This window comes from Poromitra crassiceps, assembly GCF_964638095.1.
Source record: "Poromitra crassiceps genome assembly, chromosome: 2".
NCBI classification, from domain to species: domain Eukaryota; kingdom Metazoa; phylum Chordata; class Actinopteri; order Beryciformes; family Melamphaidae; genus Poromitra; species Poromitra crassiceps.
The window spans coordinates 106,845,082-106,871,751 of record NC_139624.1 but is presented as its reverse complement, the minus strand read 5'-3'; the positions used below and the strand labels follow the sequence as shown (position 1 = coordinate 106,871,751).

The following is a 26,670-nucleotide window of genomic DNA, read 5'->3' as shown; positions in this document are numbered from 1 at the left end:
ACAGCCTACCTCATATGATCGCGTGATTCAATCAAAAGACAACACTCTCCGTAACATTTGGAAAGGGCCTGCCGACTAGGTCATTTTTTTTCCCACCATCATTTTTGAGTTCTGTCTCGGGGATTACCAGGCCTTTTTTAAATATTTTGTGAGTGTTGTCTGCGCCTTCATCCCTATTACGACATGCCTCTATGGGGCGGAGCACATGAGCGGGCCTTTAAACCCAATAAAGCTTGACATTGTATGCTTTAACATAGCCTACATGCCCGCAACAGCGGGGCTTACAAGCATTAACACATGTAGGCTAAGAGGAGAAAAATACTATTTCTTAGAATAATAATGTTTACTTGCAGCAGGGTAACATATGATTTAATGTCCGCCCCGACTCAGGTGTCTGGATCTTTTGTCTCTCCCTGCGCTGCAGGAGAAACGTTTTTTTGACCGCAGTAAATTATAACTTTAAATTTTGCGGGCATGTAGGCTATGTTAAAGCATACAATGTCAAGCTTTATTGGGTTTAAAGGCCCGCTCATGTGCTCCGCCCCATAGAGGCATGTCGTAATAGGGATGAAGGCGCAGACAACACTCACATAATATTTAAAAAAGGCCTGGTAATCCCCGAGACAGAACTCAGAAATGATGGTGGGGAAAAAAATGACCTAGTCGGCAGGCCCTTTCCAAATGTTACGGAGAGTGTTGTCTGCGCCCATATGCATTGATTGAATCACGCGATCATATGAGGTAGGCTGTTTTTGGCATTTCGGGAGACACATCGGACCAGGGAACATAGCGGGGAACATAGGACCCTATTTGGGAAAAGCGGGGAACATAGGACCCTTTTTCATAGAAAGGGTTCTATGTTCCCCGGTCCCACAAAAACGGGGAACATAGGACCCGGGGAATATAGGACCCGGGGAACATAGGTACGCTCCCCTTGTAAGGAACCCCCCCCCAAAAAAACAACAACAACAACAACAACAATCTGGTTGGAGAAAGTGAAAAGGCAGCGGTTGCCCCTCCCTCATTACCACCACTGAGGTGCCCTTGAGCCAAGGCCCTTATCCCCAACCGCTCCAGTGGAGCTGATCAGTGGCCAGCAGTTCAGACTGTGGTTGTACTGGGCAGCTTCCAGGTATGAATGTGTGTGTGAATGTGAACAGGGCACTCCTGAAAAAGAGAGCATTGCTCTCAGTGAGACTCCCCCTGTATAAATAAAAAGGTAAAAAAAACCCAACAACAACAAAACTTTAATCTCTAAAGATGCAGTTCTTCAATGGTATACAGTAAAGCTTGAGGGAAATGTTCAATAATCCAATGTTGTGTTATGAGTTTTCTCAAGCGGAAAGGTGGGTTGAGCCGGGTATTTCAGTTGCAAAGGATATCTCATGATGATACAGCATTGATAGAACCTGTATCAAAGAATATTAGATATTTATCACAATGTATCCAAGCCCAAATCTATACTTTTATATGGATTTTGCAGTGGTAAGTGTTGTACAGTTCCCTCTTCGTGCATTGATACCCTACAGCTACTGCAGAACGTTATACAATGTGAGTAAATTAGGACATTGAAACACAAAAAGCCTGCCTCTCTCAGCTGACAAGTTCCCTGACTGTTCAACTGACAACTGACTAGAGAGCACAATGTTCCTCAAACCGTGTTTCCACGTGATACAGCAAAAGTGCAGTGCTATGGTTCAACAAGAGTACAGCAAAAAGTGGAACTTCCACAATGTCTACATCTGTAGATCTGCAAAAGTATCCTCATGCATACTCAAAATTGTTATACAAATGCTATTTTTTGTTACCAAAATAGTGCAAATTTGATCGTGAGTATTCATACATGTTGTCTGGTTTGCCTTGCAGCTTCACTCAAACTCAGATAAAGGGGATGGCTCGGTCAGATACATTCTGAGTGGAGAAGGTGCCGGGACTATCTTCATCATTGACGAAGTGACGGGAGATATTCAGGCCGCTAAGAGCCTGGACCGGGAGAGGAAAGCACACTACGTCCTACACGCACAAGCCTTGGACCGCCACACGCAAGAAGCCCTGGAACCAAAGTCGGAATTCATCATCAAAGTACAAGACATCAATGACAATGCCCCCAAATTTCCAGATGGCCCCTTTGTAGCTTCGGTGCCTGAGATGTCTGAAGTAGGTGAGTAGAGCACTCCTCAATACAGTCAATTGGACCTTGATCGCTGTCTACTTTTGTCAGCAGTAAGGCTTTGTTTGAATGCGGCGGCTGTGGCTCAGGAGGTAGAGCGCATCGTCCACTAACCAGAAGGTCGGTGGCTCGATCCCCGGCTCCTCCCGTCCGCATGTCGAAGTGTCCTTGGGCAAGACACTGAACCCCAAATTTCTGCCCCAGCACCCTGCGTGGCAGCTGGTCGCCTTCGGTGTGTGAATGGGTGAATGTAGGCACATTGTAAAGCGCTTTGGATGAAAGCGCTATATAAATGCAGTCCATTTACTATGAATGGGTTTGGACTTTGATTTCATATAATCACAGTGTTTCTTGTCATACATGTTTTAGAACTTTAAAATTGTTTTTTTGTGTGATCAATTGTTTTTATTTTTATATGTCATATATAATAAAACAAGGGCAGTCAGAACACTTCTGATAATATAGAAACATAGACATTACACCTGCCATGAAATACACCATACATTACTTCTTATAGGTGAAGGTATGCAATATTCAAGATATACATACATACATTTAAAATTGTTTAAAGAAAATTGAGTTTATGCACACACGAAAAATAATCTAATGAAAGGTTCTCAGCAATATTTTGTATTTGATTCATGGACCAAAAATGAGCTGGACCTCTGAAACACCTTGTATCATTACAAATCATTAGAAAACTCCCCCTTCATTCACAGAACGTCCTGGTCAAAATGATATCATGATGTCAGGTCTCTCTTGCAAAAGAGGTTTCAACCTCAATGTGACTTCCTGGTTAAATAAAGGTTAAATAAATGTTTTGGAGCAGTCTGCTGGCAAATGAAGGTAGAGAGACCAATATGATAATGATAGTGATAGTGACACCATGGCAAAACTGCTACAAATGACATCATTATCACATCATTTGGACCAGGAAGTGCTGTGAATGAATGGGGAGCTCTCAGTCCAGGCAAGATGGAAGGAAGTTAAACATTGTTCATTTGCATATAGTAGAGCGGATTAGCTCCCAAAAATAGAGGAATTGTGCACGTTTTGAGAAAAACGTGAAATTTCACACAGTTAGGGAATATCATTAGATTTATTTTAACATTGGGAGGTAAGTCACATTTGTCCAAAATTACAAGATGGCCGCCATTTTCCCGTGTCTAATGTACAAATGTGCTTATAACAATTGTGCACTTCTTCAAAAAAGCACAAAACTTCTCACATAGTGAGTGAATACCATTAGGTTTATTTTAAGATTGGGAGGGAAGTCAGATTTGACCTCAAATCCAAGATGGCCACCATTTCCCCGAGTCCATTGTACAAATGTGCTTATAAAATGTTTGCACCTTTTCAGAGAAGCATGAAATTTCTCACAAAGTGAGTGAATACCATAAGGTTTATTGTCAGATGTGGAGGGAAGGCGGAATTTGGCCTAAAATCCAAGATGGCTGGCATTCCCCTGGGTCAAATGTACAAATGTGCTTATAACACTTGTGCACTGCTTCAAAAAAGCATGAGATTTCTCACATAGTGAGTGAATACCATAAGGTTTATTGTCAGATGTGGAGGGAAGTCAGATTTGGCCTCAAATCCAAGATGGCCGCCATTCCTCCCTAGTCTAATGTTCAAGTGTGCTCATACCATGATAAAAGTTTCACAAATCTGAAAGTATTTCTTGGTGAGAGTGTAGGGTCCCCTTGGTAATCTAGAACAGATTTGAAAGGTATAAGTGTAATGGTCTTTGAACTAGACCTGGTTTTATGCGGTCTAGATGGGGCAAAAACAATTAAATCTTAAATTTTTCCATTTTCACAGATAGGATACAATTTTCACAAATCTCAAAGTGTTTCTTGGTGAGAGTGTAGGGTCCCCTTGGTAATCTAGAACAGATTTGAAATGTGTAAGTGTAATGGTCTTAGAACTGGACCTGGTTGTATTCTGTGTAGATGGGAAAAACATGGCATATACGGCAAAGTGGCCCTTTAAGCAGTGTCTGAGATTTGGAAATGGCAGAAGTTCATATTGTGATTTCGTTTTCCAGCTCTGTTTCATTTCAGCCACTCTTCAGATATTCTCAGGATCTATTTTTCTCATGCCTCCGCAGGAAAGAGTGAAATACAGTCTATGGCCAGACTATTGGCTTCATACAATATCCCATGTGTGTAGAATCGTGACCAAGTGTTCCACCAAGATGGTTTAACAGAAGGTGAAATGCCCCAGTATAACCCCATGCAACATTCCAGTTTGTGCCCTTATGCTTTCAAGAATGTTTGATGTTCTGCGAGCGAGTGGACTCCTCTCTCTCCTCTTTGTTTGCTGGTTCTGTGATGGTTCACCGGGTGGGCGGGTCTTTGTTAAGCGCTCAATAGTGCCTCCGCAGCATCGCTGCCGTCGAGACTGTGGAGTCGTCCACATCATGGAGAAAAAAAAACTCTATCCACCTCCTCTGAGACAGCTGCTCCTATAGCATGCCCAGCACCATGTGGCAAGCAGATTTATTTGATTTCTTTATTCCAGCGTTGTGTTTTTAGCTGGGGTCAACACAGGATAGACTTTCCTCAGTCCAATGGATTCTGCCTCACAGCACAATGGTGCTGAAACATTTCACAGAGGCCTTTGAAAAGTTGTCCAAATGCTGCCCAAACTGAGTGGTTTTGCTTCAAATGGAGGTGATTCTCAGCGCTGACCCTTTTTTGAGAGTCAGCAGCAGTCAGAGAAGCTTGTGAGGCAGCTGGATCATGAGATCACATGAGGTCACATGACAAATCCCTCTTGCCACGCTGTAATCTATTGGTTTGAATCTGAACCAGCAGTGGTTCACACTAGTGTCCTCTAGAGAGAGAGTGGCGTCAGCGGAGGACCAAAATGCAAGAATCATTAGCCAATGAACAGCCAGGAATGGGTCTCGCGCTACTTTTGCATGCTAAAATAAAGCAGATAATGTACAATTTGATTCATTTCAAGGGATGAAAAACCCTTTCAAAGTACAACACTGTCTATTTTGATGCAACTCGACAGTGCTGCTTTTTTTACTGAAGAGTTCCACTTTCTACTTCCTGGAAAAAAACTGGTCCATTGGAGTGAATGGAGATGTCGGAACTCTTCTATTATACGGCTCTGGTTCACACCAAACAGCGTCCAGAGGCAGCTAGGTCGGCCATTAGGTGTGACGCCAGCGAGCGTGAGCCAGCGATAGACATGATAGACAGATGGTTCATCCAATCTCCGGCCAGTTATTTTTTGCAATGTCAGGGTTCGAGGGGTGGGTAGGGGGAGGTGCTAGGGGGATGTGGGGGGTGGGGCTAGGGGAAAGGGGCCGTAGCTAGGGTTAGGAAGGTCATAGAGGGTTGTGGTTTGAGGGGTGGCTAGAGGGATGTGGGTGGTTTAGGGTTAGGGGTAATGTTAGGGGTAGGACCAGTTTCCATGTTGAAAATGATTAGCTGTGTTGTTGAGGTACCCCCAAACATTGCCTAAAGTGCCATAAGGCTGAATGGCCACACCCCTGCTGTATGAGTGCTTGTATGAGTCTGGACAGACGTGGATGTGGACTGCAACTTGACTTGTTGGCAGAAAAAAAAACTAAACCTAAAGCCCCAGAACCACCGGGAGAACTAGAAAGGACTAGCGGCAACTAGAGCCCAATTGATGTCCCCTCATGTCTCCTGTGTCGGGGCCAAAAAGTTGCATTTGGACAAGCAAACACGACAGCTGGCGGGCAGCTAGCACGTACGTTCTGTGCCTGTGTGGGACCTGATTCATGAAACAAAGCAGCGTTTGCCTCTCACTTTGCTCACTTAAATGGTTTCATAATATAGCTACTTCTAATGGAGAATATGTCTGATAAGAAGTTGCAAATGGCACTGGTGTTGTCAGCCCTTGTCTGGTCTTTTGCTTGTGGAAGAACAAAGGAAGAGGTGGAGGTGAAAAATAAGTACAAACCGCACTAAATGTGATATACAGTGAGAGGCTCGAGGGACTTTCCCAAAGGCACGTCGTCGTGAAAATATCTGTGTTTTGGAATGATCAGATGAGATGAAGCTGGAAAATGAGCAGAGTTTTGTGTGTGCCCTCTCTCTTCTCCTGCGCTGTTTCGCTACCCCTGACCAGCCACTCAGAGTGATTTCTCTACCCCTGACCAGCCAATCAGAGTGATTTCTCTACCCCTGACCAGCCACTCGACGACTCGATGCCAATTCCACATGTTGAATCAGCCAGAAAAGCTGCCGAAAAGCCGCAGACTAGAGCCAACGGTGCCGGACACGCCGCAAATACTAGAGCGACAGACGCCCAGACATGGCTGACGGCCGACTGTCAGCTTGGTGTGTCTGAGGCTTCAGGGGAAATAACAACACAAACTACATCAAACCAAAAGAACAGAACCAAATGTGTGTATAAAGAGGAGGAGGGAGAGAGACTGAAAGGAGGAGGAGGAGGGAGAGAGACTGAATGGTCTCCACTGACTACACCGGGCCCAGGTGCACTCAATCAGCCTTAACGACGACCCCACCCACCAGGCTCCTGCAAGTCACAGAAATAGGAGAGTGGGAGGGTCGTCACAAAAGCTATAATTCCCTATATGAATATTATGGTGATACTACAGAATCATCTTATCATGATAAGGTCATCAATTCATTATTGAGTACCACAGAGACCCTAAGTTCCTAAGTAGTAAGCATATTATATAGGACTATAGTGATTCATTGTTAGGGCGCCATTACAGAAATAACTAGAGTGCATACTTCCGGCAACCTTTAGTGAATCCGTCTGGAAGTTAAGTGCCTTTTTGTGATTGGCCAAGCCTATTGTCACGCCTCCTTTTGGCCAGTTAAAATCAAGCCCAGGTGCACCGGTAATCAACCCACTTTGTATCATTCATAATCTTGGTAATATAAGCACATGGGCAGTGTTTACCTTCTCTCTGTGTTTTCCTCACAGAGATCTCCCATTTCCCCCTCTGCCAAAGCGCTCCATTCTGATGCGTTTTATGTCACAACGCGTCAGAACGGAGCTGCGGAAGTTCTGCTGGAGAGGCAGAATCTGCTCCGAGGGCGGCTGTCACAGGAAGTGTAAACACAATCAGAACTTCCGATTGTGTTTACACTTCCTGTTAGTCTTTCAAGCCAGACTGTCTCTTCTACATAAGGTGAATAGAATAGAGTTGTTTTCTTAAGGGAATACACAGCAACGACACTGCATTAACAGCAAAAGTTACTTTCCCCACCATTCCTTGGCTTTAGTAGGGCCTTTGATTCCACTATTGAATTATATTAAATATTATATGCTTTATTTGATTTATTTCTGATGGTAGGGCCTCAGAGCTGGTTGACTTCTTTTATAGTCTTCTGTGTCATTTTTATGAATGAAGCTTCACGACATAATGGGCCGGACCCCTAACGTTATATGGATTTATTGGGGCGTCAGTTATGCAAATTAACAATTCTCATGAACGCATATTAATTTAGAACAGGTCATTATATTTACACAGGTTATTTACGACAGTTTTCTGAAGATACGAGCATTTGGGGAATCTGACGTGGCACACTCATCAGAGTCCACCTCAGGAAAAAGGTTCATGCACGAGTCCCAATATCTCCCTTGATGCCTTCATTCATGAACAGACTCGCCTGACATCAATACAACATTGCCAGTCACACATCTTCATCTCATTTTGAATGCATTGTATGTATATTGTACTCTTGCACTGTATTCACATCATTGAATGCTGCATTTATGAGATATAAGATCAGATAAAAGCACTGTTGCTACTCATATAGGACCAAAATATGTTTCATAAATAGATTCTTTTGATCATTCTGTTGTTAATCAGGTGCTATTAGCTCCAATTAGTGAGTGAGTGGATAATGGGGTAATGGAAAATAGCCTCATACAACACCAATCTATTGTATTGGCGTCCATTGTTTCGTTCTACATGACCACTCATTTTAAAGTTTCAATGTTCGCTGCAAACTTCATCATCGGTTGCACTAATCAAAGTAGTACAAATCAATCACCATTGATGACCCAAGGGATGAGATCGACGACTGTGAAGGGGAAAATAACGACGCTTCCCCCCGCCCCGCCCCCTCTTCTGCTCATGTCCATTAAGTCTGCGGCGTCAAATCGGCTGTAACAATCAACTGTCCTCACACTCTGCACCACTAATCCCCCAGCGTTTGTCAATACTGGCGCTGCCAAGCGCAGGAAGGGGATGTCTGGGAGTGTGGCAGCTAATTGGTCGTGATGTTCTTTTTTTCCCCCTATGTAAATTGATTAGCTGGGCACGTGCCAGGTACTCCAACATGACTGTTTCAACGTGGAATGGTAGAATCACCTTTTCTGAGTGCTACTGTAGATGAAAGGACTATCAATTTCCTACTCATCTATCTCCCTCGGTTGAAATGTTCTAAATGGATGTGCTGGAGATGGCTCTCTCTCTCGCTCTCGCTCGCTCACATTCCTGTCAACCATTTCACTTCTGGGAAGATTGCTGTTTAATAAATGTTTTAAAAGCAGAAGCAGACCTGTAGGCTTTTGTAGACTTGTTTAGTTTAATTGCACACATGGGTAAGTCCTTTTCATCCCTTTTAAAAAACAAAAGAAAATCACATTCAGGGTTTCACACAGAGGACTTGAGCACACGTTTTGATTTATTTTTCCCCTATTTGCCCCTCTCAAATACAATTCCCAATAGATACTGCCATCCATCATATAACACGGATCAATGCTACCATATACTATAGAGGACCTAAGCCAGGTAAAGATCATTTTGTGTAAAATGGAGTGGATTTACACTCCTCCATCCATGTTTTTGTTTCGTTTTGTTCTTTTTTCTAGAAGAAATGTAAATTTTACAGTTTTGTGTTATGGGTACAGCGGCTTGCCGTGCTGTAAGTAAATTGCACTCTCCGAGACAAAGAGATGCTCTAGCAACAGATGCTACAGCTCATGGGCTTTTAGCCTAGCGTCCGCCACCCATGCTGAAGGTCTCCGGTTCGATCCCCTGCCATGGGGGATCACACAACAGGTGCTGTGAACTGGATGGTAGTGAGGTTTACCGGGTTTGAGTGTAACTGTGGCCAGTGGGTCGTCATGTGCAGTGAATAAACCTCACTCCTCAGACCTCAAGAGATGCTCTAGCAACAGACACTGGAGCCCATGGGGGGGGGGGATTTTTGCCTGTATGTATGTATGTATGTATGTATATATATATATATATATATATATATATATATATATATATATATATATATATATATATATATACATACATATATATATACATACATACAAAGCACGCTAAACTTTTACATCTTAGCCCATGAAGATGACATCTTTCAACCCATTAAGGCTGGTTTTCAGACTCATTTGTGGTCACACAACATCTTGCTAAGTAATTGCTGTTGGCAGATCTTGGTCAATCGGGGTTTTCATTTCTCAACCAAATGGAGGTTTAGAAGCTCTGAAATGGGACAAGGACATTGACTATGGCAGAACTAGCCTTACCTGAGGAGCACAAGGTTACTTCTCACTGAGGAAGAATGAAGAGAGCCGGTGGCTGTAATCCTATTTCAGAAGACCAACCTTGAGCTTTTAAAAGTGCATTATGTTTTGTGGCCACAGCAATAAGTCAAGTTGGGACAGTAGAGATAGATGGATTGAAACCAATAGGAGGTGATGAAAGCGGACACGGACAAGCTTGGGGTAAGAATAAGATGAAATATGTGACTGGGTTTCTAATGGGAAAATATGATGTGCTGTATATAGGCTGAGCCAAGGGGAAAATATCAGTGTTTTTGCAAGACTTTCAGTCCCACTTTAAAGCTTTTGAAGGAGCCAGTTAGCTTAGCTGGGTATTTTCTAGCTTCAAGCCAGTGATTCCTAGGGATCCTTGGGGGGTCCCAGCAAAATGGGGGATATTTTAAGGCAGATGCTATTTGCACCCGGGTGTAAATAGCATGTGTGACTATTTACATGCTATTTACACCCCAGTTCACAGGACCTAACATTTATTTTGTAAATTGTGTGTGTGGGGGGGGATTCCCCCCTTATACTGTATGCTTAATTCACATGGGGTTAGGGGGAGTGTTAGACTTTGGGCAGAGAGATCAGCGGGTCTGGTCTCTTGTCCTTGTCTTGTCAGTGTGCAGACAATAAAAAAAGAAAATAAATATCAAAGTGATTGGAGTGCTGTCCTGGAGTAATTCCTTCCTGTGACATTTTGGAGGGTTCAGCACAGAAAGTATTGAGGGTTTCGCCCCAATATTTTTATTTTATCAACCTTTTTAAACAACGCACAAACAAGGCAAACAGACAGGCTCATACACATGAGAACGAAAGAAAAGAAAAAAAAACAACATAAAAACATACATATTCTTGACATTCAGTATTGTATCGTGCTACCAGTGACACAAGGTATATATATATTATGCTTGCAAGATATATCGTGTCCGAGATCCCACACAACGGGATCCGTGAAAGATCAACCAGGCAAGTCACCCGTCGCCCCCAGCCTCACTGAGGTAGGCTAAAAATGGGTCCCAAATAACCGAAAATGTATTAAGTGAGTTGGTCCTCAAGAACCCAGGTCGCTTTCACATATAAGCTGGTGGACTCGGTGCGATTCAGGGGGGTGAAGTTGCAACATTGTTGCGATTTTCATTTGGTCTGGTTCACTTTCACACAGCAATTTGTCACAAGTGTGCCAAACTTTCTAAACAATGTCACGTGGTCGAAACAGTCACTCATCTTGGACAGAATAGAGAAGGGAAATCTCTCCTCTCCAGCAGGCTTCTTGCCTGGCTGAGGGCTGACTGAACACTGACTGAACAACACAAGTGAATCCGCAAAACACAAACCATGGAGCAACACCACCTGCAATATTGGGATTTCTGGTTTTAAAATTGGTGTTACTATCAAATAATTATTTAACAAGAATGTGCCCAATATGAGCAGCAGATGAGGCAGCAAGCTGTTGAACATTTCATTCTGCAGATGAGAGTAGCCTACGTACCGAAGGAGATAGGCAAGCGGCCAGCTGTTGAGAAATGTGATATTTATGACGACGTATGTCACGACGCGGTGCGCAGGTACTGTACACGTGTGTACGCCACAGTGTTTGTTTTGCTCCCTTCTAGAAGGGAGCAGACGGTAGAAGGCTTCTGTCTTCTACTCATGATGCACTGCATGAGTGCATCAGATGCACTGGCGCTCTTGTGTTTAGTCCGTTTTGCTTTCACACAACAAACGAACCGCGCCAGGGTTCACTTGGAAGCGAACCGAGACCAACGTTTTCAAGCGCGCCAGAGTTCGTTTGTTTGTAAATTGTAAATTTGTTTGTTTGAGTTCGTTTTATTCATTCATTCATTCATTCATTCTGTTTGTTCCGCAACAGAGTTCGTTTGCGCTTTCACACCATCCCAAACGAACCGCACTATCCGAGGAAACGAACTCTGGCGCGGTTAAAGTGGACTAAACGTGAAAGCGACCTAATTCTCTCCATCCGTATAACAGAGGTCATATCCCTCAGCCACATTTGAAAAGAGGGTGAAGAGGGGGATTTCCATTCCTTCAGGATAAGTTTCTTGGCAACAGTTCTCCCCTGTGTCAGGGACTGTTGTACAGCTGAACAGTTGTACAGAATTGAATCAGCTGGTGTCTGCTATTAACTGAGCAGAGTTGTACCACAGACAGACTCCTTTCCCATATTATGATAAATCAGTACCAAGTTCCTCCTGCCACGCCCCTCTAATCCATTCAGTAGAGGCCATGGTGCAGTTATCAAACAGACATATTAATCTAGAGATGAGGTGCTTGGAGTGAGGAGGGCTCAGCAAAACATCGAAAAAATCATGTTCATTTGGGAGCGTTTCAAATGCATGAATTTTGGATCGAACATAATTTCTGATTTGCAGGAACCTGAACCAGTTTGTATCGGGCAGCCCAAATGTCCTTTTCAGTAGATCGAAGGATGCAAAGTGACTATACCCAGCGAGCATTTTTCGGTTGAAAAGACATTTAAAAAACGTTTAGGGTCAACGTTGAAAAAACGTGCAAGGAAGGTTTGAAAGTGAAAGTTTTTTCACCCACTATTTGCAGACGTTTATTGAACGTTCAGATTTAGACCATATTTCACCAGGATTTTAAATTAAAAATTTAGCAGCGCACACAGGATTCCCACATTCAAGCCAGTCCGCTCTACTCGCTGAGCTATATATTTTCTTATACTCTGTAGAGAGCTGGGCACATATATAGTCTATCTCGCACACAACTTGTAGACTACATGATTGTCGACGATCGGATGACAAGTTATTTCATGTGATGTGTACGAGACTATTATATTAATGTAACAGACTAAAATTATGTTGTGTGTGTGTGTTGTCTATAGGCTGTAGCCTATGGCTTCAGAGGTTAACTTCATTTAACACCAGAGACTGAGGAGGTACACAGAGCCTCGTATACAGTCTGTTACAATAACATAGCGTGCCTTGGTGCAGACCGGTGCAGACTTGCTTTGGTCTAGTCTAGTCAGTCACGGTTAGTATAGCTAGCAAGTACTTGCGCATGCGCGTTGCTGCAGGAACTGAATTCATTATTTTATAGTATTGCGCTAAACTATTAACCATAGTTGTGTCCTGGAAGCTTTTTGCTGGCACCACATAGCCTATATAGTCCCATATGTATGATATTTCATGTGACATAAAATGCGTTGAAATGTAGTTTTCGTATAGACCAGATTTCAACTCTCAGTTACACAATAAAATGGACAAATGCCAATTCACACACTATCAATATTGCCTCTATTCCAAGCTACAACAAATGTTTTAACAATATGATGCACCAAATTGTGTTTTTTTACACGTTGACGTTGTAACCGCATTTTAGCCGGTTGAAAAGAGGGTGAAATTAGGTCTTAGACGTTCAAACCCAATATCACCCAGATTTCAACTAAAAATCAACGTTGAAAAAACGTTTTGTGCTCGCTGGGTAGGTATAGGTCTTTGATGGAAGCCAGACCCCTCTCACTCCAGGTATGATAGTCTCCATCTGACCAAGGAGGCAAAAAAGAGTGATTGAAACAAATGAAAGTGTGGACAGAAACATCTGGTAGGCTCAAAGCTTTCCTGACCTGGTTTATAATTCTGAGGGAGTTCCTCACAACAAAACACAAACCCTGAAAAGTCCCTGGCCTCCCTAGCTTGGAAAACAAGATGGCTGGCAGAGAGGAGTTGGCAATAGAGGCTGCCTCCATTTTCAGCCACAGGGGGGCCCCGAGAGCTAAATTGCCTGGGGTCCCCTGAAAGTATTGAGGGTTGAGCGCATTTTTCTGGTATTTTGATTGTCCTCAGTGAAAATGTATCAATTGATGTACATATGTTTCTCATAGGATGATTACCATTCATCAATTATAAACGTCATGCAGCTCTTCATTCTCTGTGGAGACTATATGAGACTAGAACAACTGAAACTGAATCATATCCCTATAATATAATTGTATTCGTATCATCATCATCATCATCGTTTATTTTGTGGTGTGATCTTTGTTGTTTATTTTGTGTACTGGTGTGGACTAGCCTACTTATTTGTTGTGGTGTGTCTTATATAGAACCTTTTGAGGGTTCCAAATATGTACCAAGCTATTCCAGCAAGCACAATTACGTCATGATGAAGATCATTCAACAACTTTATACATAAAATATGTCCAGATTAACAATTATGCAACATTAAAAAAAGCTATTAGCCATCAGGGATTTCAACCCAGGTCTCCCATGTGAGAGATCAGTATTTTACCAGTGTGCTAATCGTTCACTTAAATTGACAGTGGCACGTTGAACTAAATGAGTCTGGACAGTTTAAAGAACGAAACGTAATTAATTTCATTCAAGCCTTGATCCCGAAGAATCATTGATGTTTCCCAAATTTTGCAAGGGTAGCATGAGGAGGACGTGTAAAGAAGGAGCAAAGGAGAGAGAATCAGATCAAAAGCAGGTAGCGTTGGATTAGTGAACCTAAATAACTTTACCGCCGTGCAAAACGCCTCCTCAAATTCAGTTTTGGTCAGAGCTTTAATGACAAGAGAGAGGAACAGAGCGGAGGAGAGGGGGAGAAAGAGAGATAAATAGTATAGAGAGAGGGTGGCCTTCCATGCAGCGCTGCGCTCTCAAACACTTAAAAGACGGGTCCGAGCCTCCGTGGCTGTGTGCTTGTAAATACGGGGTACTAATAGCATTTGCCACGCAGGACGGCTATTCATACCCGCGTACGAATAGACACTCCAATATTTTAATTTCACTATCATTTCAGGCATTAGATGTTAGCGCTAAACAAGGGCTTTCACACTCTCTACAGTACTTATATACCGACAACAAAAATCCAGTTAAATGTTGGGTCCATGGGTGGAAACATTTATCAAAACAGGGTCTCTGCTCTAAAGTATCTCTTCTTTCGAGGGAGTTCGTTACATGGACAACTTCTGAAGCACCTGTTTGAGGCAAAGCAATCTTGACATCCCATTTCCAACAGAGATTTACTACATTTGTGAAAGTGATTTTTCAGGTGAAGGTTCAGAAAGTACATGCTGCATACTTATTGCTGAATGGTCACCCTTTCATACAGTCAGACAGTTTAATATCATGCGCCTGGTGTTAAAATAGTAAAAAAAAAAGAAGAAGCATTAATTAAACACTTTAGTTGAAGTACGCTGTGCGCAATCACACTTTAAGCACATTAACATGTGTTATGAGTGCATTGTTACTGAATCAGACTGTTTTACCATACCATCTGTTACGATGGTATGGTAAAAAAAACTTAAGAGTCTGATATATTATTTCAAAAGTTTTTGTTTTTCTGAAATTGATGCGTAGCATTTTGTAATAAAACTCTTCCGCATTCTGCTCTAAACTATCAACCTTTAAAAAGTCAGCCGTGTCTGGGTAGTAAGTGTAGAGCTAAAAGTAGCTGGCCGCCTACCACCGGGGAGACCCGGGTTAAATTCCTGGTGTCTGTGCAATTTCTGCTTTGGTCCAATTTCAGCTCAGACAGGCATTTGATTGACTGTACAGTATGTCAGGCACGTGGTGGGATTAACTGGGCAAAATGGCCTACACCTTTAGATTAGCTAACAAGCTAACACTAAGCTACTGATGTTATCAGACATGATAGACATTACATTTTTAAATCAGGGTTAGGGTTAGACCAGTGGTTCTCAAACTGGGGGTCGGAGACCCCCTAGGGGGCCATGATATTATTTTGGGGGGTTGCGGGATGATTGTAAAAAAAGAAAAGATAAAAAGAAAATGAATTTTCTCCCATGATGATTAAATCTCCCATACCAATGAGTATTGTATATAAACTATAAACTGTATCAAAAAGATTTCAGTGAGTGAGTGAAATCAGTGTGTGAATGTGTGCGCACTAGGAAGTTATTTGGTTGGGCAGCGGTGGGAGGGGCGTCACGAACCCTACCCTCAAGGTTTTTGGGGGTCGCGGCTAAAAAAGTTTGAGGACCACTGGGTTAGACCCCGTTGTGGACCCCGAGCCGAGCACGTCCGGTAGGGCGAGCCGAATGTGTAAGCCGAGTGGATCCTGTACCTACCCCGGCAGCGGTAGCCTACTTCCGGTGTCGGTGCAATTTCTGCTCTGTCCAATTTCAGCTCGGCCAGGCATTTGATTGGCTGTACGTCGGATACGTGGTGGGATTTACGTGGGCAAAATTGCCAACAGCTTTAGATTAGCTAACAAGCTAACGCTAAGATACCAGTATACAAGCCGAGCCGAGCACTTCCGGTAGGGCAATCTGTAAGCCGAGAAGATCCTGTACCTACACCGGCTTGGTCAGACGTTCTTACTGACACAATTGGCCTTGTCTGAGGGTGGGAAGCCTTTGGGGTATGAGTCCTCGCTGCACTAGTGCCTCCTCTGGTCAGTTGGGGTGCCTTTTCAGGGTGGAGGGGAACTGGGGGGGAATAGCCTAGCCTGATCCTCCCACGCGCTACGTCTTGCCGGTGAAACTCACTGTCAGCCAAGTCATAACTGAGCTTTACTAAAGCTGATAACAAAGAACAATTCAAAGGACATTAATTATAACTGATATGTTTTCATGGACAGGTCATTTGGAGTTGGCCCAGCTTTCTTTCTCAAGGCAATCCCAAAAAACTGATTGAGAATAATTCTCAGTGCCATTTTAGCTGTGAGGTTGACAGAGATTCAGAATCAGAGTACTCAGGCATAGTGTGGTATACATGGTTCATTATGGCTGGCATTTCAGTCTGGTCCTCAAAGTTTAAAAGCAAAAAATAAATCATATCTAGTGAGACAGAGTGGAGAGCACCACTTGTTTAATCTTGTTAACTTCCCGAAGGACAGCAACAGAGCACGTATCCAGAAGAACGGCAGGCCCTATAATAAAGCATACATCTAGGGTTGCCACCTTTCATGCAGAAAAATAAGGGACACCACGGGCCAGTGGTAATAAATCATAACTTTGATTGTTTCAAGAAAGCATTTAGATTAATACTTAAAGTTTGAAGTGCTTAATTAACAATGAACTAATAGATAGCATTTTAGCTACAAACCCCTCAGTAAATGGGTATATTTGAGAAAAATATATTATTAGGTCAAACATATTTGCTTGTCTCTGACACCTCTTTTTATTGCCTTTTTGTCTGTTATTGTGTTAGCCTATTGAAGAATGCATTTTTCCAGATTGGTTGAGCATATAACCGAGTTGTTTACTCTCTTGCCATGTGCACTATATTGATTCATGTATAGATTCATGTTTATGTATTTCATTGTAAAACTCACAAATCACATCATAGCCAAGAGAAGCACCTCAGCAGCCAGTATATATTTATTTCCTAGTAGCCTAAATACAACTGGATAGGAAATCTAATTGACCAGATTCTGATCAATCAGAACATGATGTCCAGAAGGGATTAAAAAGCTGTCATTACTGTATCAGCCTCTGAAGTTGCTTGTGGGACACTGCAGGGTGTCCTCCTGACATGACGTGAATGTTGCTCATCCTGACTGAGACATACTGCTGTCTAACGTGACGTCTGCCAGGCCACCATGCTGCACCACCACATCAAACACATGCCTTGCAGTTGGCTAAATCAAATCTGACGCTCTACACTAAAATGAAAAATAACTAACCCTATCCCACTTCATGTTCACGTTCAGCAATGTGTTAAACTCACCTCTGTTCACCCGCCTCCTGCCAGTCCTGGCTCAGTCCCGTTTGTGCCGTTTTGGGATCTGGACTCATTAGCTACTACAGACTACCGTATTTACGAACGCATGCCTTTGTATTCATTTTTGCTAACCCTGTCAAGCCAAGTGTTTGATTCTTCCCATTCACATCTGTATTTCTGAAACTTGAAGCGAGTTTTCACTGGAAGTGGTGGAGTAGGGAAAGCCATTTTCCCCACCAGCTTTCTGCGAAGACCCGCCCCATCCCTGTTCTCTGATCGGCTCAGACCCGATTAGAGCCAATCAGCGAGCAGAGGGTCAGCCTGACTGTGACTGATGCCTAAAACTAACCAATCTACCAACAAAGGCAGCAGTACTAACCAACCAGACACAGAGTAGGATGTGTTTTCATCATGCAATGCAGGTGGGATGAAAATATGGGACAAACCCCGTCCGGTATTGGTTCAAAACGGGATGCATTATTTCACTGTCAGATACGGGACAATTCCGTATTTTAAGGGACGGGTGGCAACCCTACATACATCATACATCATCATCATATTGATCATATTCATCATATTCATCACATATACTGATGCATTATATAAGCTTGTAGGTATAATGCACTCTTTATCCGATTATAATTGGCTGATGAATGCTTTTTGTGCCATATAAGCAACAAGTCAAGTGTTAAATTGAACCACAAATGTTTTCACAATGAATTTTTAAATAACAGTGTAAACAATGAACCGTCAGATCAGAAAGTTTTCAGAAATTTTTAATTATTTTTTGTCATCCATTGTAATAGAAGAAGCATGAAAGCAAATTGTGGTGATGGATTTAGACAGTTCTCAGCTGGGAATGCATTCAAGCAGTGAAAATTGTCAACATAATTTATTTCTTAAGATAACTGACAATGGCAGCAATAAGTGACATTGTTTTTTTTTTGTCTCTGATGGGCAAATTTGTGTTTACCTGTCAGCTTGTTATAGCGAACCATATGCACCGTCTTGCTGTTAGCATGTCTGATTTGCCCATAGCTTACTAATGTGTAAGTGTTAGTAGTGGCTACTGGCTAGTACATTAGTCACATGTAAACATTAACTTTGGTTTCTTGCAAAAATATATTTTTAAGCAATAGATCACGACAGGTCGTGTTTATCCTTATTATACCACACCTAAGGGTCGTGCTTAAAAATCACCCTTAGGTGTGGTATAATATCACGGTCTTACCATACTTGGTAAAACGGTTACCAAGTATGGCAATATTAAACTATACTAAACAACTTAGATTTAAATCGCTTAGATTACTTTTTGGACCTGAGCCCCTCTGGCTATATATATATATATATATATATATATATATATATATATATATATATATATATATATATATATATATATATATATATATATAATGTATGTATCGCTGGCATCTAAAGCATTATCAGTATACAGTACAATGAAATGTATTTAGATTTTTCTTTTTTGTGGATTGTGCAGTAACATTTCCCTGGAAGAAGGGGAAAAAAATCATGACATGTTTTATTCATGGGTGAAAATGAAAATGTTTTAGCTGTTTTAGCTGTGTTTTAGCTTTTTTGCCTTAGCAAAAAAAAAGTGCAGTTTGTTTATGTTAACTAAGTTTGGAGCTACTTTTTCAGTAGCCTACAACTTATGCTTTGGAGTAGAGCCTAAATAAAAGATTTGGGATAAGTTACTATTAAAGCCAATTAGTTACATCATTACAATGTGTTAATTCCGTAGTTAACACAAAAACGTAATCTGAGTAGGCCTACTCTGATTATTTATTCCCAGCAGTGGTCACAGTAAGCTGATTCTGGAACAAATCCGTCTTATCAGACTATTCACTTCTATTTACAAAATTACTACATTGAAGTAGACACTCCCACTATGACACTCTTTTGGGTCTCTCTTGTTTTCTAGGTTGTGATCTGTATATTAAGCCAGGATTTATGCACAGCCCATTTGTGACTCAGCTGCAAGGCCTCGACGCACAGTGGAAGCTCGTCAAAACTGCATTAACCTTTTGAAAATGCTCTAAGAAGACTGTAATTACCGTGAAATAATGTTGTTTTTTGTTGTGTTTTTCATTTTTAGGAACATCTGTGTTCCAAGTCACGGCAACCGACGCTGATGATCCCACCTATGGAAACAGTGCCAGAATCGTCTACAGTATTCTACAAGGACAGCCATATTTCTCCGTCGACCCCAAAACAGGTGTGGTGTAAATGTGCAGGGCTGGCTGGCTGGGGAAAGTGAATGACACAGCAGTGATTGTCACTATAAATTGGAATAATAAGCTTGCTATATCCACCTTATTTCTAGCTGCCATGATGCCTATGGGCAGCGTTGCCAGACGTACGATAATTATCGTATTTGTACGATAATTTTGACCTCTGTACGATGTACGATCAATAATCCCAAAATCCCCCAAATGTACGATAATTTCATCATTTTGTGACATTTAGACGAATCCTACGTCTATCACTCTATCTGTTTATACAATCATCTCTTCAAACAACATATTTGCAGCCAATACGTGCAGGGTGTTTTGTTGTTGTTGCAACGCAGGCTGAGATCACAGTGTTGAAAGATCATGCCAAGTCCCAAAAGTAGCCTGTGATCAGCCGCAGTCCCCCCGACTTTGGCGCGCCGCGCTGGGGAGGGGGCGTACGATAATTTCACTCCAAAAACGATAATTTTGACCCTCTGGTACGATAATTCAACATTTGCCATCTGGCAACACTGCCTATGGGTGCTTCTTCCGGTGTGATCCTCCCAGCCTTGTTGCTGACAGCTTGACACCCGTCTGGGCAAACGGAGCAAATCGCTAATCAGGTCCAGCTTGGCAAAAATCTCGTCGATAAATATCCCTTTAAGAGCGCAATGCATCATGTGTAATCGCCTACTGTGGCTAATGTTAGCGGCTAGCTAGCTATGTTACATGGCAGTAAAACGCCACTGAATGACCAAACTTTTAACCATTTCGAGTAACACTGTTTCCATACGGATCACCAGCGTTAGTTTGTTGTTTATAACCATAATGTGGCTATATTTATCAGGTTCTCTATCTAACTCTGATACACTGAAAATACTGCGAGGCGGGCCACAGCGTCTCTGTCGATGATTTGATTTGACAGTTCTGGGCACTGGCGTTGGCGTTGGCCAATCCTGGCGTGTTCCACCCCCAAATCGATTGTGTTCTGGCGCAAAGCGAGTGGCTTCCAGGATGAACAGCTCTCTGAGGCGCGCGCCAGTAACGTTATTTTAGAGCAGCGCAGTAAATACAATATTCCTGGAACGCGAGTTTAACGAAACAGTTACATGTCCTCTGCATTCTACATCAAATAAAGACATTACTGTTTGTTTTATTTGGTATGTTACATACTTATTGGCCAAGTTATGTTAGTTTATGGACTAGGAATTCAGCCAGGGTAGGCTACAAGGGAGTATAGGCGGCCACCTTGCCTGCAGAGTTTTCAAATCAAGTAGAATACCATTTTAGGAAATGGCAAGCTGCAACAATCAAGTCACGTTAAACCGGACCTTGTACCCATAATTATTTTTACAGCGGGGCATTCAAAAATAAGGTGGATACAGTAACATGCATTTTGATATCCTAAAGTGGTCCGAATAATATGATGTTGTGGAATCTGTGCACCGCATACTTTTAGCAAAGAACATCCTGCTCTGCGTTACATATTATATAGCACGTCTGAGATCATAAAAGCTAACGCTGCCACCGTTGAGTAATGGACTTCCCATGCTGCTGCTATATGGTTTAGCACACCATCTACTATTTCTGGGCCATAACTAACTCCTCAGGGGTCAAAGGAGACATTTGCAAAGATGCTTTCAGAAAGCCATTGCTTCTTACTTTCAGAAAGGGGAAAACACAATAGGCAGCGCTCAGTGGTTTCAGAATCCATCTTTTGTTTGAGAGGCGCCTACTAGAATCTATTAAATGTTAATAGACCTTCCAAAGAGCAAAAGATATATACCTTTTATGATGTGGGGGGAACATATATGTGTACTTCTTTTGTGTGTGTGTGTGTGTGTGTGTGCGTGTGTGTGTGTGTATATGTGCGTGTGTGTGTGTGTGTGTGTGTGTGTGTATGTGTGTGTGTGTGTGTGTGTGTGCACGTGCATGCGCGTGCTTGTCTGCGTGTGAGAGACAGAGATGTGAGATGAACGAATAGTAAAGTGAGTATTTTTGTGTGCTCTCTCTAACTGCTATTTGCAGTGTGTGTGTGTGTGTGTGTGTGTGTCTGTGTCTGTGTCTGTGTCTGTGTCTGTGTGCGTGTGCGTGTGCGTGTGCGTGTGCGTGTGCGTGTGCGTGTGCGTGTGCGTGTGCGTGTGCGTGTGCGTGTGCGTGTGCGTGTGCGTGTGTGTGTGTGTGTGCGCGTGTAGTTTTGTGTGCTTGTCGCTGCTGTTGCTGTTAGTTAAACATGACCAGACATCCACTTGTATGAATTGATTCATTGCTGTCTGGAAACGCCATTGGCCCCTTTGAGAGCCACAGCCCCATGTAAAACATTGCATTCTTGACTGAATGAGCAACACAAATGAACTACTGAATATTTTGACTTTATCTCAAGGGAAAACAGTTCAGATTGATGGAACAATTTCATGGCAGCGTCAGTGAGGCAGAAGCAATACACATTTTTATCTGAAAATCTAACTTTCTGATGTAACCCCAGGCATTTTGTATCATCCACTCTATACGGTAGTGTAGTTGAAAACCTATGCTAAATTAGATTTTGAGCTTTAAAAACATTGCATTGTTATTCCACGGCCCTCACCATATGCGGTACGCTTTCGGACACATCAGATGGGTTGTTTTGCTTGAGCTGACTCTGCATCTTGTCGGCATTGGAATTCAGCGTGAGGCGGGGGGGACGTGATTGAAGGCTCAGCCAGCTGCACTCCCTGCACAGCAGTATTCTACCCACGCATATTCATCTATACAACTATGCTGTTGTTTTCGCCACCGGCAAACTACCCTGCTCCCTCAAATTACAGTAGGACAAGGAACTCTTGTGGTCTTTGGGAAACATTCACATTGGATCAGCGGCATATGCAATCTTTAATATTCTATGCGGTAGTTGTGCTGGCACGGCGCCACGTCTGCATCTGACAGAAATCAGAATCAGCTGTACTATTGGCCAAGTATGTACTGTAGAGATACAAAGTATTTGACTCTGGATTACGTTGCTGTCAATGTACAGTACTCGCACAGAAATAAGGGTATGCATAGTTGCATACATTGTATTACAATACATTACATGTATACAAGCTAAACAAACAAGAACAGTAACTGGGTTTCCATCCACCTCTGGATATTCGCATTTACCCAAAATGCGAATATAAACTTGAATGGAAACATGCATAAATTCGCATTTTATTTTGCGGATTTTCACAAATTCGCTTGAATTATGCGATACATTTGGATGGAAACCCAGTTAGTGATTTGACAGAGGTACATTTAAACAAATTAACTGCTATTTGCAGTGTGTGTGTGTGTCTGTGTGTGTGTGTGTGTGTGTGTGTGTGTGTGTGTGTGTGTGTGTGTGTGTGTGTGTGTGTGTTGGGAGGGATTGTACAGGTAAAGTGATTCAAGGTCAAGTGACTCAAGTGTAGAGCAAAGTGTTCAAGTGAAGTGATCAAGTGAAGGTTTCAGACTGGTATCAGAGTGGTAGCCTGTGGGAAGAAACTGTTCTTAGGTCTAGTAGTTGTACGGTAGTTTATACCGCCTACCGGAGGGGAGGAGTTCAAACATGTCATGTTCATGGTGAGATGTATCTGTGATGATCTTTGCTGCCCGTTTTTTTTTTTTTTTGCTCTGGAGTACAAGTCCTGGATGCAGGGCAGGTTGGTAACGATGATTTTCTCTGCAGTTCTGACCGTCCGTTGCAGTCTGTGCTTGTTCTGTTTGGTGGCAGGCCCAAACCAGACAGTGATGGAGTTGCAGAGGATGGATTGGAGGATGGCAGTGTAGAACTGCTGTGGTTCTCAAGTCACAGCGTACCTGCTTGCTAAGAGATCCTCTATGCATGCCTCACACTGTGCCATGGAAGAACTGCAGAGACATTAGAGAAGCTTGCTAAGACATCCTCTATGCATGCCTCACACTGTGCCATGGAAGAACTGCAGAGACATTAGAGAAGCTTGCTAAGACATCCTCTATGCATGCCTCACACTGTGCCGTGGAAGAACTGCAGAGACATTAGAGAAGCTTGCTAAGACATCCTCTATGCATGCCTCACACTGTGCCATGGAAGAACTGCAGAGACATTAGAGAAGCTTGCTAAGACATCCTCTATGCATGCCTCACACTGTGCCATGGAGGAACTGCAGAGACATTAGAGAAGCTTGCTAAGACATCCTCTATGCATGCCTCACACTGTGCCGTGGAAGAACTGCAGAGACATTAGAGAAGCTTGCTAAGACATCCTCTATGCATGCCTCACACTGTGCCATGGAAGAACTGCAGAGACATTAGAGAAGCTTGCTAAGACATCCTCTATGCATGCCTCACACTGTGCCGTGGAAGAACTGCAGAGACATTAGAGAAGCTTGCTAAGACATCCTCTATGCATGCCTCACACTGTGCCATGGAAGAACTGCAGAGACATCAGAGGAGGTTGCTAAGAGATCCTCTATGCATGCCTCACACTGTGCCGTGGAAGAACTGCAGAGACATCAGAGGAGGTTGCTAAGACATCCTCTATGCATGCCTCACACTGTGCCATGGAAGAACTGCAGAGACATCAGAGGAGGTTGCTAAGAGATCCTCTATGCATGCCTCACACTGTGCCGTGGAAGAACTGCAGAGACATCAGAGGAGGTTGCTAAGACATCCTCTATGCATGCCTCACACTGTGCCATGGAAGAACTGCAGAGACATCAGAGGAGGTTGCTAAGACATCCTCTATGCATGCCTCACACTGTGCCGTGGAAGAACTGCAGAGACGTCAGAGAAGCTTGCTAAGACATCCTCTATGCATGCCTCACACTGTGCCATGGAAGAACTGCAGAGACATCAGAGGAGGTTGCTAAGACATCCTCTATGCATGCCTCACACTGTGCCGTGGAAGAACTGCAGAGACGTCAGAGAAGCTTGCTACTGTAAGACATCCTCTATGCATGCCTCACACTGTGCCATGGAAGAACTGCAGAGACATCAGAGGAGGTTGCTAAGACATCCTCTATGCATGCCTCACACTGTGCCGTGGAAGAACTGCAGAGACATTAGAGAAGCTTGCTAAGACATCCTCTATGCATGCCTCACACTGTGCCATGGAAGAACTGCAGAGATGTCAGAGAAGGTTGCAGCCAGTTAAGAGGGGTTAAAAGAGTTGTACTTACCTGCTCCCTTCCCTTTTCACCTTGTTCCCGGTGGCCTGATATAGCAGTGACAGATTTGACAAGACCTGAGGTAGAGGAAGAGATCACAGCATTTGGCCTGCACATATGGTGCTGAAGGAATCCCCATGGGGCTGTCCCAGACGTGCCCCAAATCCTCAGCAAGTGACAAAGTGAAAGAGTCGCCCGAGATGCTCTGCACATCGACTTTACCTGATAAACTTTCCTTTCATCTCATTTGTCCTCATGTCAAATGAAACACAGGTGAAATGTGTTAGTCCATTATAACACACGGGAAGGTTGCCAGCAAAAACTGGTAGCAGGCCTTCTCCCAAACAACTCAAGCCAATGGGACCATTCAGAGTTCCACAACAAAAACAGCCAAACAACAGTCACACTGTGAATAGAAAGACCTACTGTATACACCATTATTTGTTGCTAAATCAATGAGCTGCAGTTAAGATTTGCACCAAATTATGATGTAAAAATAGCTATTTTTGGAATGCTGAAGAACTGGTCCCTACTGACTTGTTTTGGAGGCTGCTATGGAGTTGTGCTGGCAACCTCCCTGCGTGTTACTGTATATGGACAAACTTCACCTGTGTTTCAGGGTGAGTAGATGATGACAGAAGTTTCGTTTTTGGGTGAACTATTGCTAAGTCTAGTTGCCCCTCACCAACTATATTACTATCACACCCATAATCATAGTAAAGATTCAACAGTATCAGGCTTGTACCGGGCCTTCAATCACTACTCACACTCTTGCTTTTATGTTTTGCTTGTTAATAGCTCAATGAAGTACGGCACAGAGTTAATCTCTTAACTAACTTAATTAATTCGGAGAACAACGTTAAGACAGCCGCTTGTCTCCGTAGGAAATAAGATGCAATCATGGATGTAAAATTGTAATTGGTGCATCTGTGATGGTGTCATACGGAATGTGATGAAAGGAGAGAGAGAGAGGAATTAAATATGTAGATTTGTTTCCCTGGAGAAATAAATGTGCCTGACCTGTTATTTGGAGAGATAGGAATATATCCTGTTAGTCAATATTGTCAATATCAGCTTAGTCAGCAGGTCCTGCAATATATATATACTTTTTTTAATTATAATCAGCATAATTTTGTAGGGCCAGGGGATGTAAAAAAAAATACACTGTGGGGAGACAAAAAAATGGATTGGATTTTGCATGGCCTTGTGATAATTCTGTTGTCCCTCGCAATAACTTTTGAGTCCCCCCCCCAAACAAAACAACAATACAACAACAACAACATGAACATGTTATTTCTCCAAACTTGTACTTGCCTGGTTCAGACCTTCGATTCCGTCCACTCCACTGAGTTAGCTTCTGAATGGAGTGTAACAAGTTGACAATTCAGTCTGATATCAGGGTAAACTTGTACATACTGTAAAATGATCTAAATTGTCTGCAAGTTGTATACTTGCAGACAATGTGGTACAATGTTTTATACATGTGTATTACACTTTTAGACTCATACTGTATGTATGCATGTCTTTCCAAAGCTGCAAAAGAAGGCTACTTTAAATAATCTAAAATCTAAAATAGTTTTGCTTTGTTTCACGCTTTTTTTGGTTGCTGCATAATTTAGGGTTATAGTTATTTCACCCCCCCCGTGACCTAATGAAGTCTTAGACTCATTTCAATCACAAAGGCTACCTCTGCAGCCAACGCCCTGCTCATCCACATCACCCCATACTTTGTTATTCACGCCCCCTTTCATTCATAGCCTACTTCTCCCATCCATTCAGTCACCCACACCCATTGATACATGTGCCAGTTGCCAGCCACTTATTTTCACCTGACAGTGAGGAGTTTCACCAGCATGACGTAGCATGCGGGACGATCATGCTATTCTCCCCAGTTCCCTTCCCCCCCGAACAAGCACCCCGACCGACCA

At 42.7% G+C, this 26,670-nt stretch overlaps 1 protein-coding gene across 1 annotated transcript in view; it reads left to right on the top strand.

The window, feature by feature from the left end:
* LOC310772492 (cadherin-18) overlaps nucleotides 1-26,670 on the top strand; it is a gene marked incomplete at both ends in the record, with an annotated part of 175,127 nt that overhangs the window by 19,872 nt on the left and 128,585 nt on the right. The window contains 2 exons of the mRNA XM_083632312.1: nucleotides 1,867-2,161; nucleotides 19,484-19,603. Coding sequence (XP_083488438.1) covers nucleotides 1,867-2,161; nucleotides 19,484-19,603 — 415 coding nt within the window. The remainder of the gene's footprint in view (nucleotides 1-1,866; nucleotides 2,162-19,483; nucleotides 19,604-26,670) is intronic.